We start from the raw sequence: 27,143 nt of genomic DNA on the forward strand, positions 1-27,143 counted from the left end.
ATGATATAAATTACTTGAAATGTTGATTTTCATGGACAATAAATGAAGAGGAACCTATTCCATTATGTGTAATTTGCGGTGAAACTTTAAAAAATGAAAGCATGAAACCATGAAATTTAAATCGGCATTTTGAATCGAAACGCAAGGACAAACCTGTCGAATTTTTTCAAAATGAACTAAAAATTTAAAAGAATCTCAAAAAGTGATGTCGACTATGTCAGGAGGTGAAAACATGAAGGCTTTAGAAGCTTCATATCATGTGTCGCCATTAAATAGCAAAAAGTGCAGCAGAAACAAATGACGAAACTTTGGTCAAGCCTGCAGCAAAAATAATAGCGGAAATTATGATCGGAGATAATGCAAAAAGATCTTTTGATCGGATTTGCGTTTCAAATAGTACCGTTCATCGAACAATCACTGAAATGGCTAAAAATATAAAACAAACATTGTTATCAGATATACGTAAGAGTCGTTATTATGCGTTGCAGGTAGATGAATCCACCGACATTACTAATTTTGCCAATCTTCTGGTGTTCGTTAGGTACGAAAAAAATCAAAAAATTCATGACGACCTTTTATATTGCCAACCCTTGCCAGAACATACAACAGGAGAAGAAATATTCAACAGTATAAATACCTTTATGAATCAAAACAAGCTTGATTGGAAAAGTTGTGTTGGAATAAGAAATCCATGGTCGAATCTAAAAAATGGCTTGTTTCAAAGATTCAAGCTGTTGCACCAAATGCAAAGTCGACACACTGCTGCATACACAGGGAGGCAAGTTTTGACTACATGTGTAGTCAAAACTTGCCTCCCTGTGTATGTAGTTCCGCTATTATTTTTGCTGCAGGCTTGACCAAAGTTTCGTCATTTGTTTCCGGTGCACCACTTTTTGCTATCTATAGACTAAGAAAAGTTCTTAATGAAGCTGTAAAAATCATAAATTATATTAAAGGCCATCCTCTAAACGCCAGACTTTTCTCTCAACTTTGCAAAGAAATGGGAAGCAACTATACACAACTTCTTTTCCATACCGATGTTCGTTGGCTTTCTCGTGGAAAAGTCCTAACTCATTTATTTGAACTTCGGAATGAACTACAAGTTTATCTTGATGAAAAGTTTGAATTGAAAAAGCATTTACATAATTGGAAATGGCTCACTCAATTAGCATACCTGGCAGATTATATTTACTGTAATAAATAGTCTTAATTTATCTTTACAAGGCAAGGAAATTTCTATATTTCATGTCCAAGATAAAGCGAACGCCACGTTGGAAAAATGATGTTATGGCAAAAGCAGGTTGGTAATGGAGAATTTGATGCATTTCCATCGCTTCATGAATTGCTCGCAAGTTCAAATGAACAAATTGATGATGATGTGAAAATTACTATCATGCAGCATTTAAAAAGCTTACAAATGAATCTAGAGAAGTATTTCCCTGAATTGGACATTAATATTGAGTGGATAAGATACCCTTTCAATAAAAACAAATTTATGCCAAAGGGTCTATTGTCGATAGAAGAAGAACTTTTAGAACTCGCTTCTGATGGTTTCCTAAAAAATAAATACAGCAAGAATATGTTATCATTTTGGCTACAAATACAGAATGAATTTCCTGATTTAACAGATAAAGCTCTAAGGTTCATTTTTCTATTTCCAAGTTCATATCTGTGCGAAGTTGGATTTTCGGCCCTTGTAGAAATTGAAGACGAAGAAGAAGAATCACATTATAGATGTCGAACCGCATCTGAGATTGAAATTAACAACTATAGAGCCAAATTTTTCTGAAATTTTATTTCACCATAAGCAATTTCACTCCTCTCATTGATGATAAATTATTTCAAGTAAGTAAAACTTTATAGTATCTTTATCAAGTTTATTCTATTAAAAATAAATCATATTTTTTGTTTACATGAACATATAAATTCAAATAAAATAGATATATTTTTTAATATTTTAAATGAGTTTATTAATTTTAATTAAATAATTCATTTTAATGAATTTAATTATTTTTAATTAATTAATTAGGGGGTACTTGGTAATAATGAAAATTTAAGAAGGGCCCACAGATATCTGAAGTTTGAGAAACACTGTAATATGGTATGGAAGGAAGGGAAAATGCCAGAGAAATGGGCAAAATTGATATTAATGACATTATATAAGAAAGGAAATAAACTAGAATGTAAAAATTATAAAACAATTGCTTTGACAAGTCACCTTGGTAAGGTGATGATGATGATATCAACAGAAAGACTGAGGACACAATTGGAAGCATACCTTGCAAACGAGCAAGCAAGATTTAATCTTTAGTCCTAACTCTACCACATTTGAAAATTCAGATATCAGTAAACTTTTAAAGGTAGTATAACTGTTAGTGTCTCTCAATAAAGGGGGTGTGTTTAAGAAAGTTTTAGCTTTGCTCAATAGTTTATTAGAAAGGAAAATTAACAAATTGAAATCTGACTATTTTACTAAATTCCCAAATTCTTTCTGCATATTTAAACAATTTTTCTATATTCACATTATTATCACTGAGTATGAGGGTGTTACAAAGTTTGGATTAACTAACCGAAAAAATTCCTCATTCTTCCCACAAAATTCTTCAATAAAGTTAAGTCACAACCAAACCTTGATAATCAACTGTGGCACTGTTAATATTTCAGGCCAGCTGTCTCAGTTATTTTAAAACTTCTGTAAGCTGCATTGCTAATGTTATTATTATTATATGACAGGGAATCCAAGGACTCATCGTGGGAGGGCACACTACTCTTTTTTGCTAAATACATCTCACCTTCTTCTCCACTGCTACTTAATTCTCCAACTACAACACTACTAACATCAACGTCATCTATCACCTATCAAAAAATTGCGTGTGTTCTGAAGGCCAATTTGTCTGTACACGGAATGAAAAACCCAAGTTTCACGGAGAAAAAAACCCTGCTACCACTGCATGAGATTGGCTAACTCACCTTCAACTGAAAAACCCCAAATAAGGATTCCCCTTGAATTGACGAGAATCGAACCCAGGTCTTTTCCAATCGAAGGACGCAATGTGCCACTATTATGCTCTCTGTAATGAGATTGTTTTTATACCAAGTGTTAACTAAATATGCAAGAGTTCAATCTGATTTGTGCAATGACTTTTACTTCCATTATTTTTAGAATCCAGGAATTAATTCACTTGTACCAAATAATATAATTATATTTAATAAACCAGACTAAAAGTATACAATACATTAGCCCTACCAGTCATATTGTATGGAAGTGAAATCTGGACAATAAAACAAAAAGACAAAGATTAATAACAGCAGAAATGAAGTTTATGAGAAAAACTGCAAAGTCTGCTCTATTTGATCACAAAAGAAACGAAGAAATTATGAAAGAATTAAACCAAGAACCAGTAATAGAAAAAATTAACAAATATAAACATAAATGGATGGAACGCTTTCAAAGAATGAAAATAGAAAGATTACCAAAACAAGCCTTAAAGTACAAGCTATTAGGGAAAAGAAAACCAGTCCTCTTAAACGATGACTTCTAACGCGGAACAGGCCACGCTAGGCCTATATCCTTGATATGCATGATGATGATGATATTTTCATTCTCTGACTGACTCATTCTATTATTGGTTTGTTTAACATGAGCTTAATTAGTCTACAATACTAAAAATTTTGTTTTCACAACAAATTCTTACAAACTATAAATGTTTATTAGAGTCAGTTCTTAATTCAAAACATAAAACTTCTTAAATTCCATTGGACTATGCATTGTTTCCTTATTTAGCACATATTTTTCCACTCATCATCATACTGTTTCACTAAGAATAAATATTCTTACCTCAGGCAATTATATTTACAAGATGGCAAATCACAAACTTATTACCAGAGAAAATACAGTTTACTTTATTACTTTATAAACACCATATCAAAGTATAGCTGTTCATTAAAGCTACTTGAGAGTTTTGGATTTCACTAATTTCAACCATCCCGATAAAATAATATCACCACTATCCTTGAGACAGAAGACGAAAATTTCGATTTTGCATTTCCTGAAACGTTGAAATAGAATGTCTACTTAATATCTCTTTGTATTAACTATTCACTTGCTGACAGTCCCTACTTTTCCAGTTAAAGGATTCACCTTGCTATGATTCCTTTTCGGAATCCTCTATTAATATATCCTAGCTGTCAAGTTTTCCTAAAAACTTCCTAAAATAAAATTCTCTGATCTGCATTCTCAAATTTCCAATCTCTCTCTCTCAACTGTCAACCACCCATCAATTTTCTCACTAAGGAAATTGATGGGTGTTGTCAGCAAAAAGAGAATGTATTTATGATGAACAACAGATACCACAACACTTAACAAAATATAAATTACAATAAAGAATATTGAAAATCCTACAGTTATCTGATATCCAGTAAGTACATCAATCTTTACTTTACATTTAATTTACTTTACAATCAAATACTTTTCATTTTATTTTAACATAAATATCAGACATATAAGTAAATGCTGATCATACAAGTCACGAAACAATTGTAAAAAGATTCATAATTATAAATTATGATTATTTTTACACAACGTTCAGAAACTTACAGAAATACAAAGCATGCAGTGAAGGCGAAGTAAATAATGATTGTAATTATTTGCATTTTAACTCCCTGGTGATAATATACAGAGTGGTTCAAAATTCCACGTACAAACTTTGAGGGGAGGTAGAGAACATCAAAATCAACCATATTCACATAGGAAAGCATGACCAGAAATGCCACCTGAAAGTGATAGGTGGCGCAGTTCACCAGCGCTGCAGGTGAGCAATTGGGGCTTCCTCATTCAAGCTTTCGACATCGTATGAAGAACATAAGAACATTTCAATGTTTTACGAACGCTGAAATGACAGACATGCACCTCATTTACGGGTTAGCTGAAGGTAATGGACGAGCTGCTGTACGAATGTATCGCGAAAGGTACCCAAACAGACATGTACTGCATCACCAAATGTTTGCATCAGAATTTGTGTGACTATGGATCATTCAGGGATCACAGGCATGACAGTGGGTGGCCAAGATTGACACGAAATCTCACCATGGAAGAGGAGGTGTTGCATGCGATGGAGAATAATCCAGAGACAAGCACACTCTGCTATAGGAGTATCTCGATCCAGTGTATTGCACGTTTTGCACTCTGAGTCCTTACATCCATTTCATCTGCAACGGATCCAGTTACTGATGGCCGAAAATTATCCTCGACATGCGGAATTTGCACAGTGGTTTCTGCAGAAAAGTGCCATAGACACTGATTTTCCAACTTGTGTTTTGTTCACGGATGAAGCTTCATTTACCCGCGAAGGGGTCTTCAATCACCACAATGCTCATCTGTGGGCCCATGAGAGCCCACACGCTGTGCGATCACATGCTGCACAACAACGCTTCGCCATTAATGTATGGGAAGGTATCGTCACTGATTTTTCAGTCTGCCCATACCTGTTATCACCCTGATTGGACTCCCAGAAGTATCGGACCTTTATGAAAGAAGTTCTGCCTGATTTACTGAAGAATTCTCCAATGACTGTGCGTCGGCAGATGTGGTTCCAACACAACGGGGCTCCAGCCCATTTTGGCATTTCTGTGCATCAGTATTTGGACAGGTCCTTTGGGGCTCAATGAATTGGGCGTGGTTGACCCATCGCATCCCCCCCCCCCCCCTGCTCCTAATTTATCGAGCATTGACTTCTTTCTGTGGGGGGACCCTTAAAGCCATGGTGTACGAAACTGCTGTTGCCTCTGACATGGACCTCGTGGCAAGAATCACCACTGCTAATATCCAGGAAACTCCAGGTATTTTCGAAAATGTACGGCAATCACTGCTAATGGTCGTAACTTTGAGCACCTGCTATGAAACCATATTATGCATCCAACTACTACTGAACTGTTCAGTTATGCCTAATAAAGTTTTTTACACTACTTACTGCCTTATGTTATTTCTGTATATCTGTATCTTTGTGTCCCTGTTAGTACCTTTTGGTGGCGTTTCCAGTCATGCTTTCCTATGTGAATATGGTTGATTTTGATGTTCTCTACCTCCCCCTCAAAGTTTGTACGTGGAATTCTGAAACACCCTGTATAAGGTTACATATTAATATATAATTTATAATATATAAATATATATAAAGTTATATTAATATATATACAGCCTACATAATGATATACTTTTTAGAACCTCTTGGGCATGATCTGGCAAAATAGGTGTTGCAGGATTAATTAATAGCCTGGAGGGAAGCCTCATGATACATTATCATCAGATTGAGCTATGACCTAACTATGAGATATAAAGTAACTATGAACTATCCAGTAACTGGATAGTTCATAGTTACTTAGATTAAGCTGTACTCTCAAAACAGAAGAGAGTATCAGTATCCCACCTAATTAGGTATGTTCAGACTGCCTATGAAATTCATAGTAAGCATGCACTGTATGTTAAGACAAATGCATTGCATGTGTGAAGAGTTAAGGTAATAGAGAAATTGTATGCACAACAAAAGTTACAATCCTATTCTACGTAGAATGTATTCTACTTCATTAATGTTACGCAAAGTTTACGTAAATGTTAAAACTTTACCTGTGTTTCCATATTGAAGTTATGAAAATTATAGTCATAACACAATTCTTCGTTTGGCGGTATATCTCTCAAAGAAAATAGCCCTATCCGATACATTCCATTCACTGACCTAAAAATTAAATATAATAAGAAATAAATAATATAATTTACAAAAACTGTGAGCTCGGTGATAATTAGAAATATCACTAGTTAAAATTTCAATAGAAAGATAGCTTGAAACCTCATATGTTCAACATTTTTATTTTTATACATTTTTGTACTTAAACAGGAATTTTATTGACATTCTACGAGTGATTTTAATGATATTTTTCAGAGAAATCGTCAGAATTAAACAAATTCAACTATTAAAACTGAAGAAAGAGCATGTATCTATAGTCAACAATTGGAATATTTAATCAACTAGTTATCCAATATTGCTATTTGAGTATGATTATCGGTAATCAAACTCTTAACAAGTATAATGTTAGTAGAACAGTATACTAATACTAAGTTCAAACCAATGACTTTCTTCAAAATTAATCAATCAAATGTCAGTTATCCAATAACTGACAACTGGATCTTCTAAGATACAGCAGACACGTTTGATTAGCAGTTCTTATTTCCATTCACATAGTAATAAGTTCTTATAATGGCCAGCCTGGCTGGCTGAGTAGTAAGCGTATCCACTCTCCAGCTAAAAGACTGCGGGTTCTAATCCCGCCGTGAGCACGGATGTTTGCGATTGTCTGTGGAAATAATAGTGGTGGTGGTTGGCAGTAAATGGTGTTGATGTAGAGAATTGTAGAGTAGGTGCCCTCCCTCAATGAGTCTTTGGACTCATCGAGGGAGATGTCAAATCTTCTTCTTATGCATCTTGTCCCACTTAAGTGGGGTTGCTGTTAATGATGAGTCTCCTCCACATCCTCCTAGCTGGTAATTAGTTGACGGAATTAACAACGCATATAAAGTATATTAATTAAAGGTAACTTTAATGAATAACTTCTATATTTTGGCAAAGTCACATTGCCATCTTCAGGAACAAAGATATGGTATGTGCACGCAAGCACTAACACAAAGCAAATGAGGAGGAAAGCAAGAAACTAATATTGTTCCTAAAGTCCTAATGGTGCCCTCTTGTGGGATAATTTGGTAGTCTTGGCAGTTGGGCTGAAGTTCTCATAATGTAAGTCTCCCAAATTTGGGGTAGTTTCATGCACCCGAATTTGTTGAGGATAGGAACGTTTTTTAGAGCTGCTGAAGATTCTTTGAATAATCTTTCGTATTTAAACTTGCTGCAATGAATTATTTTTGTTTTCTTCCAACGAATTTTATGGTGGGTATCTAAGGCATGGTCTGCCAGCCCAGAGTGGCTGTACTGGTGAAACCAGATGTAGTCTTTGTGTTCTGAAATCCAGATATTTGTTGTTCTGCCTGTTTGGCCAAAGTAGGACAATTTGCAGCTGCAAGGGACCTGGTATACATCAGGTAGGTCTAGGGGAAGTGGTTGGTCTTTGGTAGAGCGGATAAGGGATGCCAACTTTTTATATGGTCTGTAACAGGAAGTAAGGTCATATTTTATGAGGATATTGGTTATTTTCTCAGAGGTGCCCTGGATGTAGGGGATGGTGATAGACTTGGTGTAATCTTTATTGTGGAGGGGTGGAGGAGGGTTGTGGTTTACTGGTTTTAGTATTTTTTGGATATTTTTGGGATTATAGCCATTGGCTAAGAAAGTGTTGAGAATGTGGTTTAGTTCAGTAGTCAGGGCCTTGTCATCTGAGCAGATTAATTTTGCCCTGTTATATAGTGTTTTTATAACCCCATATTGTTGTGAGGGGGGGGGGGGGGTTGCTGGTGAATGTATCTGCCAGTATGGGTGGGTTTTCAGTAAACAGAAAACCAAAGATCCATCAAGCTGGCAGGTGATTAAAGTGTCTAGGAAGGGGAGGGTGTTGTTTTCCTCTTTTTCTACTGGACTCTGGGGTGTTGGTTGTTTGTGTGTGTTAGGAAGGAGTGGAGTGTGTCTGAGCCATGTGGCCAAATAGCAAACACATCATCCACATAAAGAAGCCAAATAGTGGGTTTTTGTGGGGCGGAGTTTAAGGCTTTCTCTTCAAATGTCTCCATAAAGAAATTGGCCAAGGGTGGGGAAAGTGGTGAACCCATGGCTGTCCTCTCTATCTGTTTGTAGAACTTGTAGAAACTGTTTGTAGAAACCCATACTGGCAGATACATTCACCAGCAATCCCCCCTCCACCCCTCACAACAATATGGGGTTATAAAAACACTATATAACAGGGTAAAATTAATCTGCTCAGATGACAAGGCCCTGACTACTGAACTAAACCACATCCTCAACACTTTCTTAGCCAATGGCTATAACCCCAAAAAAATCCAAAAAATACTAAAACCAGTAAACCACAACCCCCCTCCACAATAAAGATTACACCAAGTCTATCACCATCCCCTACATCCAGGACACCTCTGAGAAAATAACCAATATCCTCAAAAAATATGACCTTACTTCCTGTTACAGACCATATAAAAAGTTGGCATCCCTTATCCGCTCTACCAAAGACCAACCCATTCCCCCAACCCATTTCCCTTGCAGCTGCAAATTGTCCTACTTTGGCCAAACAGGCAGAACAACAAATATCAGGATTTCAGAACACAAAGACTACATCCGGTTTCACCAGTACAGCCGCTCTGGGCTGGCAGACCATGCCTTAGATACCCACCATAAAATTCGTTGGAAGAAAACAAAAATAATTCATTGCAGCAAGTTTAAATACGAAAGATTATTCAAAGAATCTTCAGCAGCTCTAAAAAACGTTCCTATCCTCAACAAATTTGGGTGCATGAAACTACCCCAAATTTGGGAGACTTACATTATGAGAACTTCAGCCCAACTGCCAAGACTACCAAATTATCCCGCAAGAGGGCACGATTAGGACTTTAGGAACAATATTAGTTTCTTGCTTTCTTCCTCGTTTGCTTTGTGTTAGTGCTTGCGTGCACATACCATATCTTTATGTTCCTGAAGATGGCAATGTGACTTTGCCAAAATATAGAAGTTATTCATTAAAGTTACCTTTAATTAATATACTTTATATGCGTTGTTAATTCCATAAACTAATTACCAGCTATGTCTAACCAAAGTATAAGCCTTGCTACTAGAATCCACATCCTCCTGTCTTGGGCTGTCACCATATCCAAGTTCTTCATCCTGAAGTCCTCTTCTACCAGCTCCCTTCATCTCTTCTTTGGCCACCCATGCTTCCTCCTTCCTTGCACATCCAACTGCATGACCTTTCTTCCCACATATTCGTCCTCCCTCCTCATCACATGACCAAACCATCTCAACTTTGCTTCCTGTATCTTCGCTCCAAAGTTCACAGCTTTCACCGTTCCACTCACATAGTCATTTCTCAGACAATCCTTTCTGGTCACACTGCACATCCACCTAAGCATTATCATCTCTGCTACCTCCATCCTGCTGATATTATTTTTCCTCAGAGCCACAGTTTCCATAGCATACGTCATAGCCGTCCTCACTACTGTCCTATAGATTTTGCCTTTCAGATTAATCAGCATCCTCTTATTGCATTGCACTCCAGCCATCTCTCTCCAGTTTCTCCAACCCACTTGTATCCTGCATCCCACGTACTTTCAGCCCCTCCATCTTCTTCCTGTTGAATCTAAGCATCTAAAGTCCCACACTTTCCTGATGACATTTCCTTCCAGATGTGTCTCCTGGCCGCTGTCCACTTTGCAACACATATACTCTATCTTACTTCTGCACAGTCTCATACCTATCTCTTCCAGTACTTTCCTCCACCTTTCCAGTTTAGCTGCCACTTCTTCTCTTGAGTCTGCACACAGCAAGATGTCATCTGCATACAACATTGTCCAAGGTTCGTCTTCTCTCACCTCCCCCGTCACCATCTCCATCACAATATTAAACAGACACGGACTTAATGCTAAACCTTGATGCAAGCCAACTGTTACTTGAAAACTTTCTGTCTGTTTCAGGCAGGTCCGAACTCTTGTCTTCACATTTCTGTACATCTCCTGCACCAACCTGACATATTTCTCTGGTACCACCTTCTCCCTCAGACACCTCCAGACTTCTTGCTTTGGCACTCTATGGTATGCTTTCTCCAGATCAATAAACACCAGATGTAGCTCCAGTTGTTTCTCTCGAAGCTTTTCCATCATCTGCAGTAAACCAAAGATAGCATCTGTCGTTGATCGACCAGGCATGAAGCCAAACTGCTCCTTTACGATCTCCACCTCCTTCCTCACTCTTCCATCAAGAACCCTTTCTAGGATTTTCATTGTGTGGGACATCAACTTTATTCCTCTGTAATTATTACAGTCTTGTGCATCCCCTTAACCCTTGTAGATGGGGACAAGAGTACTTTCCCTCCATTCCTCGGGTATATTTTTCCTGTTGGCAAACTTTCATGAACAGGTCCCACAGCAAGTCAATTCCCTCTTCCCCCTGTGCCTTCTATGCCTCCACTGGAATCCTTCACTTCCACTCTACTGATGTTCTGCACCATCCCCTCAAAAAGCTGCCCATCTTCTCTGTGAGTCCTTGCATTTTCCTCATTCAAAAGTCCCTCAAAGTATATTTTCCATCTGTTTCTTATGTCAACATCCCTCATACTCTTCCTTCAGCATCTTTGATCTGCCTCACATGTAAAATGTCCTTTGCTGCTTTATTTCTACATTTTGCTAGTTGGTAAATTTTTCTCTGTCCTTCCTTTGTTTCTAATTGATCATACAAATCTTGATATGCCATGGCCTTCGCCTGCACCACAACTCTCTTGGCTTCTTGCTTTCACTCTCTGTACACCTCTCCGTCCTCTTCCACTCTTGACTCATCCCACTTCTGCTTTGCCTTCCTCTTAGCTGTCACTGCTTCTTGTACATTATTATTCCACCACCAACCCTCCTTCTGCTCTCTAATCTTTCCAGATGTCTCACCAAGCATATCGATTGCACAGCTCAGGATTACTTTTGAATTGTGTTTCCACCAATCTTGTACACTTTATAGTTCATCCGAAATCCTCTCTAACACCAACTCCCTAAAATGATTTCTCACACTCTCTTCTTTCAAGCGAAACCACTTAATTGTCTTCATCCCATGGCTTCCAGGGGTTCTCATCTTCGATGTTATTTTAAAGTCTGTGCACAGCAGTTGGTGTTGCTGTGCCACTTGATCTGTTGGAATTACCTTACAATTTGTCACAACCTTAAGATGTTTTCTTCTAGTCAAAATGTAGTCAATTTGTGAACTGTTGTTACCACTTCTAAATGTCATCAAATGTTCTACCCTCTTGTAGAAAAAGGAGTTCACAATTGCCAGATCAAACGCTACTGCAAAGTCCACAATCCTCTCTCCTTCCTGGTTCATCATTCCCACTCCATGGCCACCATGCACCCTTTCACAGTCTCTATTCTGTTTCCCTATGTGTCCGTTCAAGTCTCCTCCGACAATCACCATCTCGTTTTCTACCAGTTTCCTCATTTCTTCATCTAACACGCTCCAGAACTCATCTTTCTCCTCTGCTGTACAACCAACTTGCGGGGCATATACACATAAGATGACCAGTTGCTCTTCTCCAAGACCCAGTTTCATTCGCATGATCCTGTCGTTCCTTCTACCCACTTCCAGTACTTCGCCCTTCATTCTGCCACACACCACAATTTCGACACCATTTCTTCTTCTTCATTCGTTCCAGAGTAGAACAATTTATATCCATCTCCCAGTTTCTTCGCCTTTCCCCCATTCCACCTTGACTCCTGCACACACAAAATGTCCAAATTCCTCTTCCTCATCATGTCTGCCACCTCTCTTTGCCTTCCAGTCATGCTTCCAACATTCAGTGTTCCAACTTGCAACATCCTCTCCACCTGCTGGGCTCACTTCTTTAACTGCAACCACCCTTGATGCGGTAGCCCTCGTCCACTTCTCGCAGCTGTAGGGTGATGTGGCTGCGCGTCGCTTAAGGGGTACGCCCTAGCCCTTATACCGCTTTCTCTCTGACTCATTAGATCATAGCTAGAGCTGGCAGTGAAGTTTTATGACTGAATGTCCTTCCTGAGGTCAAGCATTGCCATTTATCTGGGCTTGGGACCGGCACCTATTGAAGCTAGCTTGCCTCCTTCGGTGGTTGCATAAGACGAAATGACTTAGCAAGATAGGAAAGATTCACCCCTAGCCCTCAAATACTCTAATAGCATTGGGGGGGAAGGAGCAAGAAATGGAGAAAGAAGCAAAGAAAGAAGGGGAGGAACCAGTCTACAGATAATATAATATGTATATTACATGAAGTAAGGCACGGTCCAGCATCAGGTACCTCGGGTTTTCCATGCCCGTAGTCACTAAAGTAAGCCCTTGTGGATGTGTGTGAAATAATAATATTATTTGGGGTCAAATAATAATAATAATAATAATAATAATAATAATAATATGGTTTATCTACAGACTTATTCAGCTAGTTTTCAGCTTTCTGTCTGAACAAAATGAGATTTCTTTTTTGGGGATTACTGTAACCTTCCAATTACCTATGATGGTGGAAGAACTTGGCACAAATACAAGTGTCTTATAAGCCTCCATAATTTCATCTATGCTATACCATGCCCTAGACCTGGGAAGGAGTGGAGTGTGTCTGAGCCATGTGGCCAAATAGCAAACACATCATCCACATAAAGAAGCCAAATAGTGGGTTTTTGTGGGGCGGAGTTTAAGGCTTTCTCTTCAAATGTCTCCATAAAGAAATTGGCCAAATTTCTTTATGGAGACATTTTTTTTATGAACCCATGGCTGTCCCCTCTATCTGTTTGTAGAACTTGTAGAAACTGTTTGTAGAAACCCATACTGGCAGATACATGTTAATTTATTACTGACAATACACTGCTCTCTTCTTTCTCTGCTTCCAAATGAGAAAGATACCCAAATATCAAATCCATCCAACCATTAAATAATGTTCTCCCATTTGGAGTTTTGCCCTGAAAGCTATACCACTCCGCACAGCAAAAAAACACTTGGGTTGAATAATGACCCATCACTCACCAAGTCACTTCATTCTGTCCTTACGAATAATAGTAAAATAATTTAATGCAGGGATTATCACGGGGTTTAAAATGCCTCCTTTAAACAGAAACATATAGGTGTATGTTTCTGAAGAATGTGATATCGATATTTGGTCAAATACAGAAGAATTCCACTGTAAGAATTTGCCTATTCTTTCTGAGTTGTAAACTTATCTTATTTCTGAAAGCTTACCTTTCAGTGGCTAGAATTTGTAAATTGATTTAAGAAGTATGGAGGGCAAAAGTCTGTCTGTTCCTCTGGTATAATGTTAAATATATCATCTGATATGTCATGGCCAGTTCTTGGGTTTAATTTAAATTTGGTAGATACAGAAGAATCCACTTTTTTTTTGTGAAGGTACCTGGTCATTTTTCTATCAGTGATGTCACTGCCATGATTTTTTTGATAAATATGTTCTCACTTAGCAGGATTGTGTTAGGAGTTCTTTTGAAAGTATTAATGAGCTCAAATGAAAAAAATTTTTCTTGAATCACCAAAATTTAACAAAAATTTCAACGAAGATAGGTTGAAATTATGCTGAGAAAAATGGATATGCAACCCTTTTTCTCAGAATAAGAGGATATTTCAGGAGAACAGACTATGGTGACCACCTTCCTCTATGCATCCTGATATGAGATAGTGGATTCAGTTTACTCTTTTGTATGTCTTTTTCATTCTTCCAAATTTGACATGCACAGTGAAGGCCAGATGCTTACCACACAGTTGACACATTTAGGTTAGATCAAAGTTTATTATCATGCTCTTTACTACCACATCAAGCAAATATGGTATGACATGACACAAGGGACTTGCTCAAACTGCATGATAGGCAGTTAAGCATACCATAAATTCTAATATTTAAAGGCTCTTAGTAGATTACAGATGTAGTCTCTATAAAGACAATAGAGATCTTCTTTTTCAACGACCTTGAAAGTTAGGGTGCATCAAAAATAAGGACAATATTCAATATTTCTGACACATACCCAGGATACACCTCATGCCTGTCACTCCTTCTTTAAACTTTGAATACATGTCATCTGGAACATCAAAAAAGATACAATTCTAATACCATGCGTCTGAAACAGTTAAGTGTATTATGCATTGTTAATTGATTGCTATTTCCACTCACTATAGCTGCTCACAGTAGTCACTGATATGTTGTTTAAACAAGAATATCACTGGAACACAGTTCTTTTTTTAACTGTTTTTCAGTGTTTCTGACAATGCTCCTAAATCATTTTGAATAAAGAAGGGTGATAATTTTCCATTCTGGTTTTCTGCTTATCCCATTTTGCATTTTAATTTTATTATTCTTATTTTTTTTATATTTATCCCACACACAAGAAGTACAAGAATCTGTACAATATCAGTGTGGTGCATATGATGTAGCTAACGACTGAGAAAGAAGAAATTACTGACATTCCTCTTGAAAAACTGCAGATCGCAGCTGATGGGAAACACATTATGAGAAAGGTGTGAACATTATGAGGAAAGATCAGGGGCATGAACATATGGCATCAATGGCAATATCATATTAAATAAGAAGATATCATGAAAGAACTTGACATTGTTAACATTCAGGAATGTGTTACCAGAGGAAATCTCAAGTGGTATGGTCACTTGAAGAGAATGTGAGAGGAAAGATTAGCAAAACAAGTGTTCTCTGCCAGGCAGGCAGGAAAATGAACCAGATAAAGACTATGATATAGGTGGATTAATATGGTAAAAAGTGCCTTAGAAGACAAGACCGAAATATAAGATCTGACACTGTTGGAGTCTTAACAGATTAAAGTAACACCCCTTGAGGGTATATGTGAGGAATTTGGTGATAATGACTTAATAATGTAGTGCTGCCCTAGTAGCCTGAAAAGCCCTTGAGGGTACATATTATCAAAGTAATGATTGATGATCCAAAGGACAGAAGTACATGAAATAAATGAGGAAGAGGAGAAGTAAGTTTAACCTCCCAACCGGCCAATGTGGATGAAATAGTGACACCAAATTGCACTTCTTATCCATGTTATTCAATGGGTTTCAGGGCTTCATATCCAGATTTATCTTGTCGTGGCTGGTTGGGGGGGGGGGGGTTAATATGTTTAAAGTTCTACTGAAATCGGATGCTGGACAGTCCTAATCTTGCTTTAACAGTCAAAAGAGAAAGTGGAAGAATCATGTTTGCTAGTCACTGGTGAAGTGACCATGAAATTACCTGTAGGAAAGACACAGCTCTGAAACAGCGCACCTGTGAGATAGAGAATGAAGCAAATGAGCTAAATATATATATATATATATATAGAAAGATTTTTACCTTGGGTATACTATATGTTAAAGATACCAAACAATTTTATAACTTGGTTTTTAATGCTTTTTCCCAAGTAAGTCAAGTTTGCGCCTGAACATAATTCAGGTCTGAAGCAACTCGTGGTAAAGGTGGAGTAAGCTCTGATTACTTTGCTTAGTATTTCCCCTAATGCAAAGCACATCCCCTTGTGGAGATGTATGATGCTTTGCATTAAAGGCAAGGGCCACTACCCAGGCCGGTTTCAACCTTTATTGAGGTCTCGTCAGTGGAAGCCAGACCAAAAAATGCCAAGGTTGAAGTAATGCAGAGCTTATATATTTTACCTAACAAGTTGCCATAAGGTGCTTTGACCTTATTAAATAAAAATCTCAGGATGAGAGAAAGACGTAGAAAGTTTTTTACATTGGGTATACTATATGTTAAAGATACCAAACAATTTTATAAACTTGGTTTTTAATCCTTTTTCCCAAGTAAGTAAACAGAAAAGTAAGTCAAGTTTACACCTGAACATAGTTAGGTCTGAGGCAACTCGTGGTAAAAGTGGAATAAGCTCTGATCACTTTTCTTAGTATTTCCCCTAATGCAAAGCACATCCCCTTGCAGAGATGTATGATGCTATGCATTAAAGGCAAGGGACACTACCCAGACCAGTTTTGACCTTCATTGAGGTCTCAGGTTGTAGTTTTTATATTAAGTACAAGGTGTTGCATTTTTGAGTGCAGAAATATAAGACTATGTACTATATTGACAGTGCTATACTGCTGGAGGTGAATGAGATTTGGGAATGATGATTGACGGACTAAAGTTTAGAGGACATGTTGCAAAGGCTGCACTTGGTCTTGGTAGTGGCCCCTGCCTCTAATGCATAGCATCATACATCTCTGCAAGGGGATGTGCTTTGCATTAGGGGGAAATACTAAGTAAAGTGATCAGCGCTTACTCCACCTTTACCACGAGTTGCCTCAGACTTGAACTATGTTCAGGAGCAAACTTGAGAAAAAGGATTAAAAACCAAGTTCATAAAATTGCTTGCGGTATCTTTAACATATATACATGGTTAGTAAAAGGCTGTCTTGTTTTTAGAGGCCAGGGAAGCAACTCATTTGATGTGTTTATTTCAGAAGTGGTTGTAAATAAATGTCAGTTCAAGGAGAGAGAGAGATCTGATCCTGTCTGGTGACTATCCAGGGGGTAAGGGAGGATGAGCTGAGATCCCTTTTTGTAAGAGAAAAGGGATCTCAACCCACCTATCCATGTCATCATTGAAAGATGGTATGGAGACCAGTGTTTAAGGTACTGGTTGCCAATGATCTTGAAGCTAGATATGTCTGAAAACTACATGGTTTGTTAACAAATAGGATGAATAAAGTGTATCATGATTAGCAAAGCTATGTATACCGATTGAAATGTATGTATAATGATTGAAAGTAAGTCCTTTATGTATATAGGAGAAAGAGAATAAGGGTCTTCAACCTTTCAGACAGTGCAGGCAACATTAAAAATTTCAATGAAGCCCGAGGGCCACTAAGCTATACTGTGGTATTTATTATTTATCACCTCAAGGGAGTCCAAAGACTCATCGAGGGAGGGCATCCACTCTACAACTCTGCTTCCACCACTCACAATCCACCAACTGGCCGCAACTACACCAACACCATCTACCGCCGACCAGCACCACCACTAGTATTTCAACAGACAATCACAAACATCCATGCCCATGGCGGGATTCGAACCCGCAGCCTCTTGACTGGAGAGCGGACATGCTAACCACTTGGCCAGCCAGGCTGGCTGAGTGGTTATCAAATGCTATGCATTTGATACTTTACATAAAATCCTATAAAAATAAACAAACTCAGTTTTAAGAGCGTAGGTAGGAGTCGGGTTCATGATAAGTAAATACAATCAATACTTGAAAAAAGATAATTTAATGAAGAAAACATTCATTTTTTACAATGTCAATGGGTAACTTGGCAATGTTTTTCCTTGACCAGCTTGTCGATGTTGGCATCAATGTTGGAAGTTGTCATGTGCAGAGTATTCTCAAGATGTTGGTCTGTAATCTGAGTTCTTGTCTTGGACTTCATATGCTTCATTCTGGAGAACTGCTCACATGTGCTTCCTAACAAAGCGCACGTCTTCAAAGCATGCCGGCAAAGATTAGGGAATACGTCCTCAGAAATGTAGTCTTTGTAAAATGTAAGCAAGGGCACATTGAATAATTGTTCTCTCAAAGAAGAGTTATTTTTGAGTTCAAGCAGCTCCATTTGTACTGAGCCTGGCATTTCGGCAGCCACTGAATGGGATTGCAAATAAATTTAAAGAAGACTGTTGGTTACAAAAATCACTAAATCTCTCTTCGAACTCACTTCGCAACATGGCTAATTTTGTAGCGTATTCATCAAGAGACAAACAGTTGGACTCAGTGAGAAGCAGAGAATGAGTTGTCTTTTTTGCGAGTTGTACCTCCCAAAGTTTGAGCTTGGCCACAAAAACTTTGATGTGATCAAACAGAGTGTGCACCAGTTGATCTTTGGATTGTAGCCGAGTATTTAGGTTATTCATATGCAACGAGATGTCAGTCACAAAGGCAAAGTCTGTCATCCTCTTCGGATCATTAAATTCCACAATCGGATTCCCTTGGTTTGCATGAACTGCTGTATTTCGCTCCTTAAGTCAAAGACTTTTAAGAAGAACCTTCTCTCTGCTCGACCAATGCACATCACTATAATAAACCACATCGGAGTGATCAGCTTTGCACTCTTGGGTCAAAAACTCTTGGAATTGACGATGATTCAATTCTCTTGCACTAATAATGTTGACGACAGTCACAATAACTTTCATGAGATTCTCAAATCCAATAGTTTTCGTGCACAAATTCTCCTGGTGGATTAAACAGTGGTAATGGACAAAATCTTTTCCTTCTAGTTCCAGTTATTTCCATAGCAGCACAACAAACTCTTCGTTCTTTCCCACCATAAAAGGGGTGGGAAATTGGCGGCTTCAAGAATATCAGTGCCTTTCATCGTCCCTTCATAGGTACGAGCGTTAACAGTTCTTCTGTCACATTGAATTACTGATCAATGCCATGGACCAAGATAGACAGTTGTGCTATATCCTTCACATCTGTGCTCTCATCTAAAGTAAGTGAATATGAAGTAAATTCAGACGCCCGTTTTTTAAGGTTCCGTCAATGTCGTTGGCAAGTTCTTCGACACGTCGTGCTACAGTTACCAAACACAAACTTGGTTTTTTAAACACTTCCTTATTATTTGGGCACAGAATATTCCCAGCAGCGATGAGACTCTCTTTCGCAAACTCGCCGTCCAAGAAGGCTTTTGATTTTTTAGCAATTTTTTCAGCTATTACATAAATTACTTTGACCCACGCTTTTCTCTCTTCCCTCTGCCTTTTAAACGTACCCTGTTGGCATTTTAAATCAATTTGGAGAGAGTTCACTTTGTCCACACGAAGCCGCCCTTGAAGGTGATCGAAATTGGACACATGATTTGTCTCATAGTGTCGTTTTCTATTGTATTCTTTTGATACTGACACATGACAAATCAAACAGACTTGTTTATCGTCAATCGGCACAAAAAAGTACAAATTGGTCCACTTTTTTAAAAACCCGACAAGAATCACTTGATTTATGCTTTTTACTCGTAGATGCCATAGTGATGGAAGCTAAACCCAAAAAATGATCCAAAATGGCGTGTACTGGTTATTATCCACTGAATAAGTCTCACACTAATGAAAAAAGTCTGGCAATATAAAACCACAATAAGCTATGGCTGGCACGATGAACCCATGGCAATTGTTTTTTTTTTTTTTTTTTTTTTTTTTTTAAACAAGTTGGATATGCTTGCTTTCATGTGTTGGCACAGTTGTGGAAACCGAAGTTTTTTCAGTTGGTTAAAAAGTAAATTACACTTCACAAGAAATTATTTTCTTATTTAATCCTTTATCAAAATGTAAGCAAAGTTTGCATGTGAAGTATATTCATAACTACTTGTATATAGGGGTGTTGACTTCACAACAATTGCTTCAGCATCTCAGAGATTGACAATCTCTATATACAAGTAGTTTAGTCGTGACAATAATTCACAAGCAAACTTACACTATCAAGAATATCATTTCTTGTCAAGTACAATTTAATGCGTTAGAATAAGTGATCACTAAGTACAGAAGATTGAAGAGAAAATCAAGGACAGGCATTAACTTGAAAGCATAATGTTCAAGTACAAATGAATATCATACAGACTGAAAGACCTTTTAAAGTCCAAATTAATTAGTATTCTTCTTGTCTTTATGCCAAAACAGCACAGAAGGCATACATTGCTTTAGCATCTCGGAGATTGACAATCTCTGAGATGGTAAAGATCACTTCCTTCCATGTCATTAATATGACATGGAAGGAAGTGATTTGCCTTCATCATCTATACAAGAGTTAGAAGAAAAGAGTGTTGCCAGAGGAAGTAGACTATATCTTTGGATACTGTAATACTGGTGCCATCCAGTTGAGAGCACAGATGAGCAGATATTGCATCCAATGGTCTTTGCAAGAGACTAGAAGGCACAGCTTCCATTTCTTCTACATATTTCTTTTAATATGTTAAATAAAATACTTCTTTTAACTTTATGAAATGCTTTTTCCAAGTCAATAAATGTATAAAATATGTAAAATGCAAAAATAACCAGAAAGTAAACAACAGAATAGGAAAAATTGAACTAGAAGACTGACAGTGTTGACATACATCGCTAATCATTCCCCTCCCTTACCTAGATGACATAATACCCCGAGCTCAACACTGGATGCATGATAAAATAATACTGACTCATTGACCCAATCTTTTAGTATGCTCTATTCACAAAAAAAGTTCTAAAGGACAGAAATTTTTTGTCCATTAAATCAACAGCCTACTGTACTAATAACTTGGACTAATTCTATATCCATATTTTAAACATAAATAAAATAAAAATTACCATTTTTGCATTTCACAATTTGGCTCACAAGAATGGTTAACAAAACGTCCTTCTCCACCCATACGATAACCATCAATTACCATGCCACTGTCCAAATTCAAGCAGTAGTGATGTTGGTCATTGCGATACCTCTCGGCCATACGATGCCTAAACTCCTGCTCACTTACTACTTCTCCGACGTACTCCAGAATGAATGTGCCTAAATAATATATTAACTATTATATTCAAGTCTCAAGATGATACTGCATATAGAACTATTATTTGCTGAACTTAGGCAAAAACAAAAATAAATAACTGCATAATAAAGCTTAAAACTATGCTATTAAAAAATACCTAAAAACTAAGCCAGACGGGATGCCTATTGAATATCATATCTATTTTACATTTAACTGGCTAAATACCCTCCCCACATGACATAGCTGTTTCGAAATATCTTATGCTATGTGAGACAGCTACCCTACTTATTGAAGATTCAAGTAACTTGTAAAAAGTTTAATGTCTGAGATCTGGATGAAGATTTATAAATTATATAACCATGGAACTACTGTGGATTAGACAAGCATACTGATAAAAACATATCAGTATGTTTTTATCAGTAGAAACATGTATCTGTGAACTACAAATATACAACAGACAAATGATGCAGAAAACATTTAGCAAAAGCCAACATTACAGAAGACCAGATGCTGTTATCTGCAATTTATTTAACAAATGTTTGCAAGATATTCCTTCCTTGCAGAAGATTATATTTAACTTTTTGTGAGAAATGTCTCCAAAAATGCAGTTTGTGTTGTAATTGGGCCGGAAATTAATGTCCCATTCTTTGTCAAGTTGAACAACAATACACTTTCAATAAATACACAGACATGTATTTATTTATTTTTTTATGAACATATGAACTCGCTCATGACCTCCTATAGAGAAAGAAAAATCATCAATGCCCTTTACATGACCATCTTGCTACATGAATGAGAGAAACTGTAAATTATCAATAATAATAACAGCATATCCTATAGTTTAAAGAAGTTGTTCTGTTACTAACAACTAGAACAAAATATCGTTACACTTAAAACAGGTCAAAATGGAATGCTCTCTTTTCAACAATATCACTGATGAAGTGTTGTACAGAGATTTGAAAAATTTCTTAAAATTTTTTTAATTTAGGGTCCCACTATACTATCTACCAATAATTGTCTGGACACTTTAGCAATTTACAACTGATACCAGCAGGCGAACCCTAATATCAGGCATTTCCACCTTTGGCTTTGATCACCTCTTGCACCCTTTGAAGGAGGCTTTCCAACAATGTGGGGCAGAAATCAGGTGGAATTTGTCTCTATTCCTCCATAAAAGCAGCACTAAGTTCAGCAAAAGATCAAGGATGTGCTGCTCTGGAACTCAATTGCCACTCGAATTCTTCCCACAAGTGTCTAAGGTTAAGATCAGGACTCTGCAAACATAAGGGAAGTCTTTTAACATCCATCTCTTCATACCATTCAATAACAGCTGCAGCTTTGTGGGATGGGTTATTGTCGTCTTGATAGTAACATGGGTCTATTACTATCAAGACTGTTAAATGAACTGCCTTCATGGAACCACAGACAATGAACAATGGTTCTACTCCAAACCAGCTGAATGCACCCCACACCATTACTCCTCCACCATCAAACTTTACTGTGGGTACAACACACTGTGGTAATGAGCTGCCTCCACACCCACATCCTGCCATCAGACTGGAAACAGGTGAACCTTGATTCATCGCTCCAACGTACCATTTTCCACTGGTCAATTGTCCAGTTCATGCGATCATTGTACCAAGCCAGACGAGCCGCCTTGTTCGTTCAACTTGCGTGCCACTGCTTTTCCATGAAAACCCAGTAAATGGAGTTCTTTTTCTTAGCGTTATTATTATTAGTGTTCACCATGGTGTTACTGGCAATCTGGAATTCATCACAGATGGTCTGTGCCAATTGTAGCTGGTTTTTGCATGCCACCCATTTTAACACCCGCTTGTTCCTGTCAGTCGTTTTCAGCGGCTGCCCTGGGTGTTTTCTGGCACTAGTGATGCCAGAACGTCTCCATTTGTTGATCACATTACCAACATGTCGATTCTGGATGCTCCAGTTGAGGATGATGGCATTTATGGACATGCCACCAATGTGACAGTCCATGATGACACTGCTGAAGTCACCGAGTTCATGTCGTGTTGCCATACCATCTGTATTCAACTGCTGCAATGAAATGCTGCTTCCTACTATCTGTACAGTGGTTTTTATGTTATTAACAAACTTGGAATTTTCCATAGCTTAAAATAACAGGGGTGTCCAGATAATTATTGGTAGGATAGAGTAGTTTTGGCCAGATATGAAATTGAGAGTACTTTATTGGAATTGGCTTTTCTCAGAAAACAACCTGTTAGGTATTATTGCTGGTTCACTGATAACTATTGACTAACCACCATGGGATTAAAGTCTGCTTTCCAATACGTTCTAATGGAGACTGCTATTCAACATGGCAAAAGTTAACCACCTTACTGGCCATTACAGATCAAATACGTACCCTCAAAAGCTTTGTATCCATCATAAATTTCAATGTAATATCAATGTTATTACAATTTTAATATGCACTTTGCATCCATGGAAATGTGGACGTATATATACGTCCTGGCCGGTAGCGTGGTTAAACTACATTAGTAATCAACTAAATTTGAGTATATAAGTAAAATTGGTTATCTGATATATAATTTTTGTATTGTAACTTCAACCCATCAAAGGTTGTAAACCTATATACATTAGTACCAAATGTAGACATAAGGGAGGACATTTGTAATCTCAGAGTTGTTAGCACCAAAAAATGAAAATTAGGTCAATATTCCCACCAAAAGAAAGCAACACCGTAAAACCTGAGGCAAAAATGGTAGCCAACATGACATAGCCTCCACTTTGCCCATAAGCTCCAAAGAAGACACTTAGTCAAAACGGCTCACACCCCGTAACTATCACTTTTTCTAAAAAAAAAAAATGTTGTAGTTTATCCTTGATATAAGGCCATAAGGATATTACTATATGTGTATTTCAACTTCTAATTTGCATATCTTTAATTTCTGGTTCCCACATATTTTTTTATCGACAGCCCTAAATGGTTATAGTCCATCATCCAGAGTTCATTCTAAAGGTCTAAAGTTTAGATATATAATTTCTGATATATTTCTGATGCTGATCCATAAAAAGATAGTCTCAAGGATTCTAAAAAGGTATGTCAAAAAAATTATTCCTTCCATGTTTTTCATTTAATTTATGTCTTTAAAATACCGTTAATGTTTTAAGTAAACTGGAGTAAATAGCCAATGATGAAATACAAGGGGTACTACTCAAGAAAAATAGACAAAATAGCCATAAATATTAATATAAACTGGTATCATCGGTATAGTGTAACTTATTCTCTCAACTGATATTGCAGGGAAGAGGAATTGTTAATATTTCAAGAATGATGTTTTGTATGAAAAGTACCTCTACAGTTTTTATGGATTTTGGGGATCCTGCCAACCATTCTAAATCCTTCTGAATAAAGAATGGTAACACATTTTCAAACAAGATGGAAGCTCCACAAAATGAAAATTCACCTGCTAAGTATACATGTATCAAATATTCACTTTTTTTTTTTTTATTTCTTATGGATTTTTCGACACATTTATTTATGGGCAAATTTGTTGCTATTTCTAGTATTTGAAAGAGCATGTGATGGAAGGGATCTGGATATGAGAATGCTGAATCTGGAGAAGCATTAAAGGATTTTTCATAACAAGTAGCCACGCTGCTCTAAATGGAAGGAGAAATTATGTATTCTTGCCCTGGAAAGTGCTAAAAACGTAAAATTTTCAGTTAAGAAAGGACCCCCGGAACAGACCTAGTGATAAGTTGTACATCTATAATGATTGCAATAAACATTGGAGCTTAGGGAAGTGTCATATACACTTCCCTAAACTGAATATACACTAGTCAATCAAGTGGGAGTTAAATGGATGAGCAGCATCAATGAGGACCTAAAAAAATGCATTCGAGAGGGTGATAAGCAAACATATGAGCAGCACAAAGCACAGAAGATTGGAGGCTACAAATTAAATCTGTGACAAGCATGTAGCACTAAAGTAGATGGTTCTGAATGTCCTCACAAGATGCTATCTACAGGCCACCTAACTGTAAAGTTAGAAAACCAGCAATATATTAGTATATTCGATAAATTATGTTTTCTTCTCATGCTATTTTATGAATAACCACAAACACCTAAACCTATCTATGCATATGCTGTGAACTACTATATAAAGAAGGAGGGGTGGGGATGTTTGTAAATTTGGCTATGTGGTTTTAGCTATTTGGCTACATGGCACAGACATTACATTTTGGTGCAATAAAACAACAACTAACATTCATAAACACACTTCACCATAGGAAAAGAAAAAAACAACTATCTCGTATATAGCTCATATATACGAGGGTGGTCTGAAAAGTTCTCGGTCTCGGCCATAGATGGCAACACTATCGGCACTTTTTTTTTTTCTTCCCTAAGTTGGCATATTTGTCATAAGCATCCATGTGAAACTGCAAGTCATTCTATCTAGTAGTTTGTTTGATATAGCTGTCTGAAGCAAAAGTGTTGTCTGTATCCCTTGAAATGGATAAAATTCAGTATCGTGCAGTTGTAAAATTCTTTGTAAAAGAAGGTTTTAACGCTAAAAGAAACTCATTTGAAGCTCATAAAAATTTATGGGAACTCTCCTCCTTCGTTTTTGACAATTAAAAACTGGGCTGCCGAGTTTAAATGTAGCCGTATCAGCTATTGATCACTGATCGAGTGCACGATATGGTATTGGATGACTGGTGAGTCAAAGTGCGTGAAATTGCTGAGACTATAGGCATTTCAAAAAAACATGTAGGATATATTTTGCATGAAGAATTGTAAATGAAAAAGCTTTGCACAAGATGGGTACTGTGCTTACTCACAGCAGATCAAAAACGCAGTCGTATGAAAATCTCTGAACAGTCCATCTTAACAAGAATAAAACTGATTTTGTGCATCCATTTATTACAATGGATGAGACTTGGATTCACCATTACACACCAAAATCCAAATAGCAGTCAAAACAGTGGACAGAAGCCAGTTCAGTTGTTCAGCGGCAAAGAAGACAAGGTCGGTTCCATCAGCAGGAAACATCATGGCATCGGTGTTTTGGGATGCTAAAGGCATTTTGTTTATTAATTATCTAAATAAATAAATGTATTAGTCTTAAGGGAGACTATGCTGAAAAATAAAAATAATTTTGAAATTATAAATTCGTTTTTTCATTGTTAAGCCGAGAACTTTTCAGACTACCCTCATATATATGTAGATAGATCTAAAAAATGGAATGCCACCAGATTTGTCACAAATCTGTTGCACAAATAGAGCACACTGAGATCACCTATGAGAAAAAGAAAATGGTTCAATGTGGTAAATGTTCTTGTGGAAGAGAAATTATATCCTGTACACACCTTTCTTAATAGCAGAACATAACATGTTCAAGGAATGTTCGTCAACAGCTGGATATGTCGTCCTTTAAGGCTGCCAAGTTCGAGACACTGCTGCGATAGATGTTGGTCTTCAGGAATCCCACAAGCAAAAAATCGCATGGAGTAATATCTGAGGAGAGAGGTGGCCAAGCAAGTGGAAAGGAATGAGTTATCACCTCTTTATTCTGTGAAGTGACGTCATAAGCTACTGTACTAGTCATGCAAGGTCAAGTCATATTTTTTTAAGATTTTTGTTAACTTTTCAGAGGTACCCTGGATATAGTAAATGGTGATGGATTTTGTGTAATCTTTGTTATGGAGGGAGGGGCATTGTGGTTAACTGGTTTTAATATTTTTTTGATTTTTGGGAGGTTGTAGCCATTGGCTAAGAAAGTGTTAAGGATGTGGTTTAGTTCAGTGGTTAGGGAACTGTCATCTGAACAGATTAATTTTGCCTTATTATGTAGTGTTGTATCCCATTCTTGTTTATTTATATATTTCTCTTATACTTTACTTTATATATCTTATCCCTTTTCTTCACATATCGTCACCTCAGTACAAGATCTCTAAGCTCTTGCTCCTCTTAGTATCCTAAAAAATTTATTTTTTAAA

General features: G+C 37.2%; 1 protein-coding gene across 1 annotated transcript in view; it reads right to left on the reverse strand.

Annotated features, from left to right (window-relative positions):
• Positions 1–27,143, reverse strand: part of ash1 (histone-lysine N-methyltransferase ash1) — a 585,771-nt gene that overhangs the window by 342,258 nt on the left and 216,370 nt on the right. The window contains exons 10-11 of the mRNA XM_090395574.1: positions 20,986–21,184; positions 6,620–6,728 (exon numbers count right to left, since the gene is read on the reverse strand). Coding sequence (XP_090251700.1) covers positions 6,620–6,728; positions 20,986–21,184 — 308 coding nt within the window. The remainder of the gene's footprint in view (positions 1–6,619; positions 6,729–20,985; positions 21,185–27,143) is intronic.

This window comes from Typopeltis vanoorti, chromosome 7, assembly GCF_054136105.1.
Source record: "Typopeltis vanoorti isolate ZY-2024b chromosome 7, IOZ_Tvanoo_1.0, whole genome shotgun sequence".
Classification (NCBI taxonomy): domain Eukaryota; kingdom Metazoa; phylum Arthropoda; class Arachnida; order Uropygi; family Thelyphonidae; genus Typopeltis; species Typopeltis vanoorti.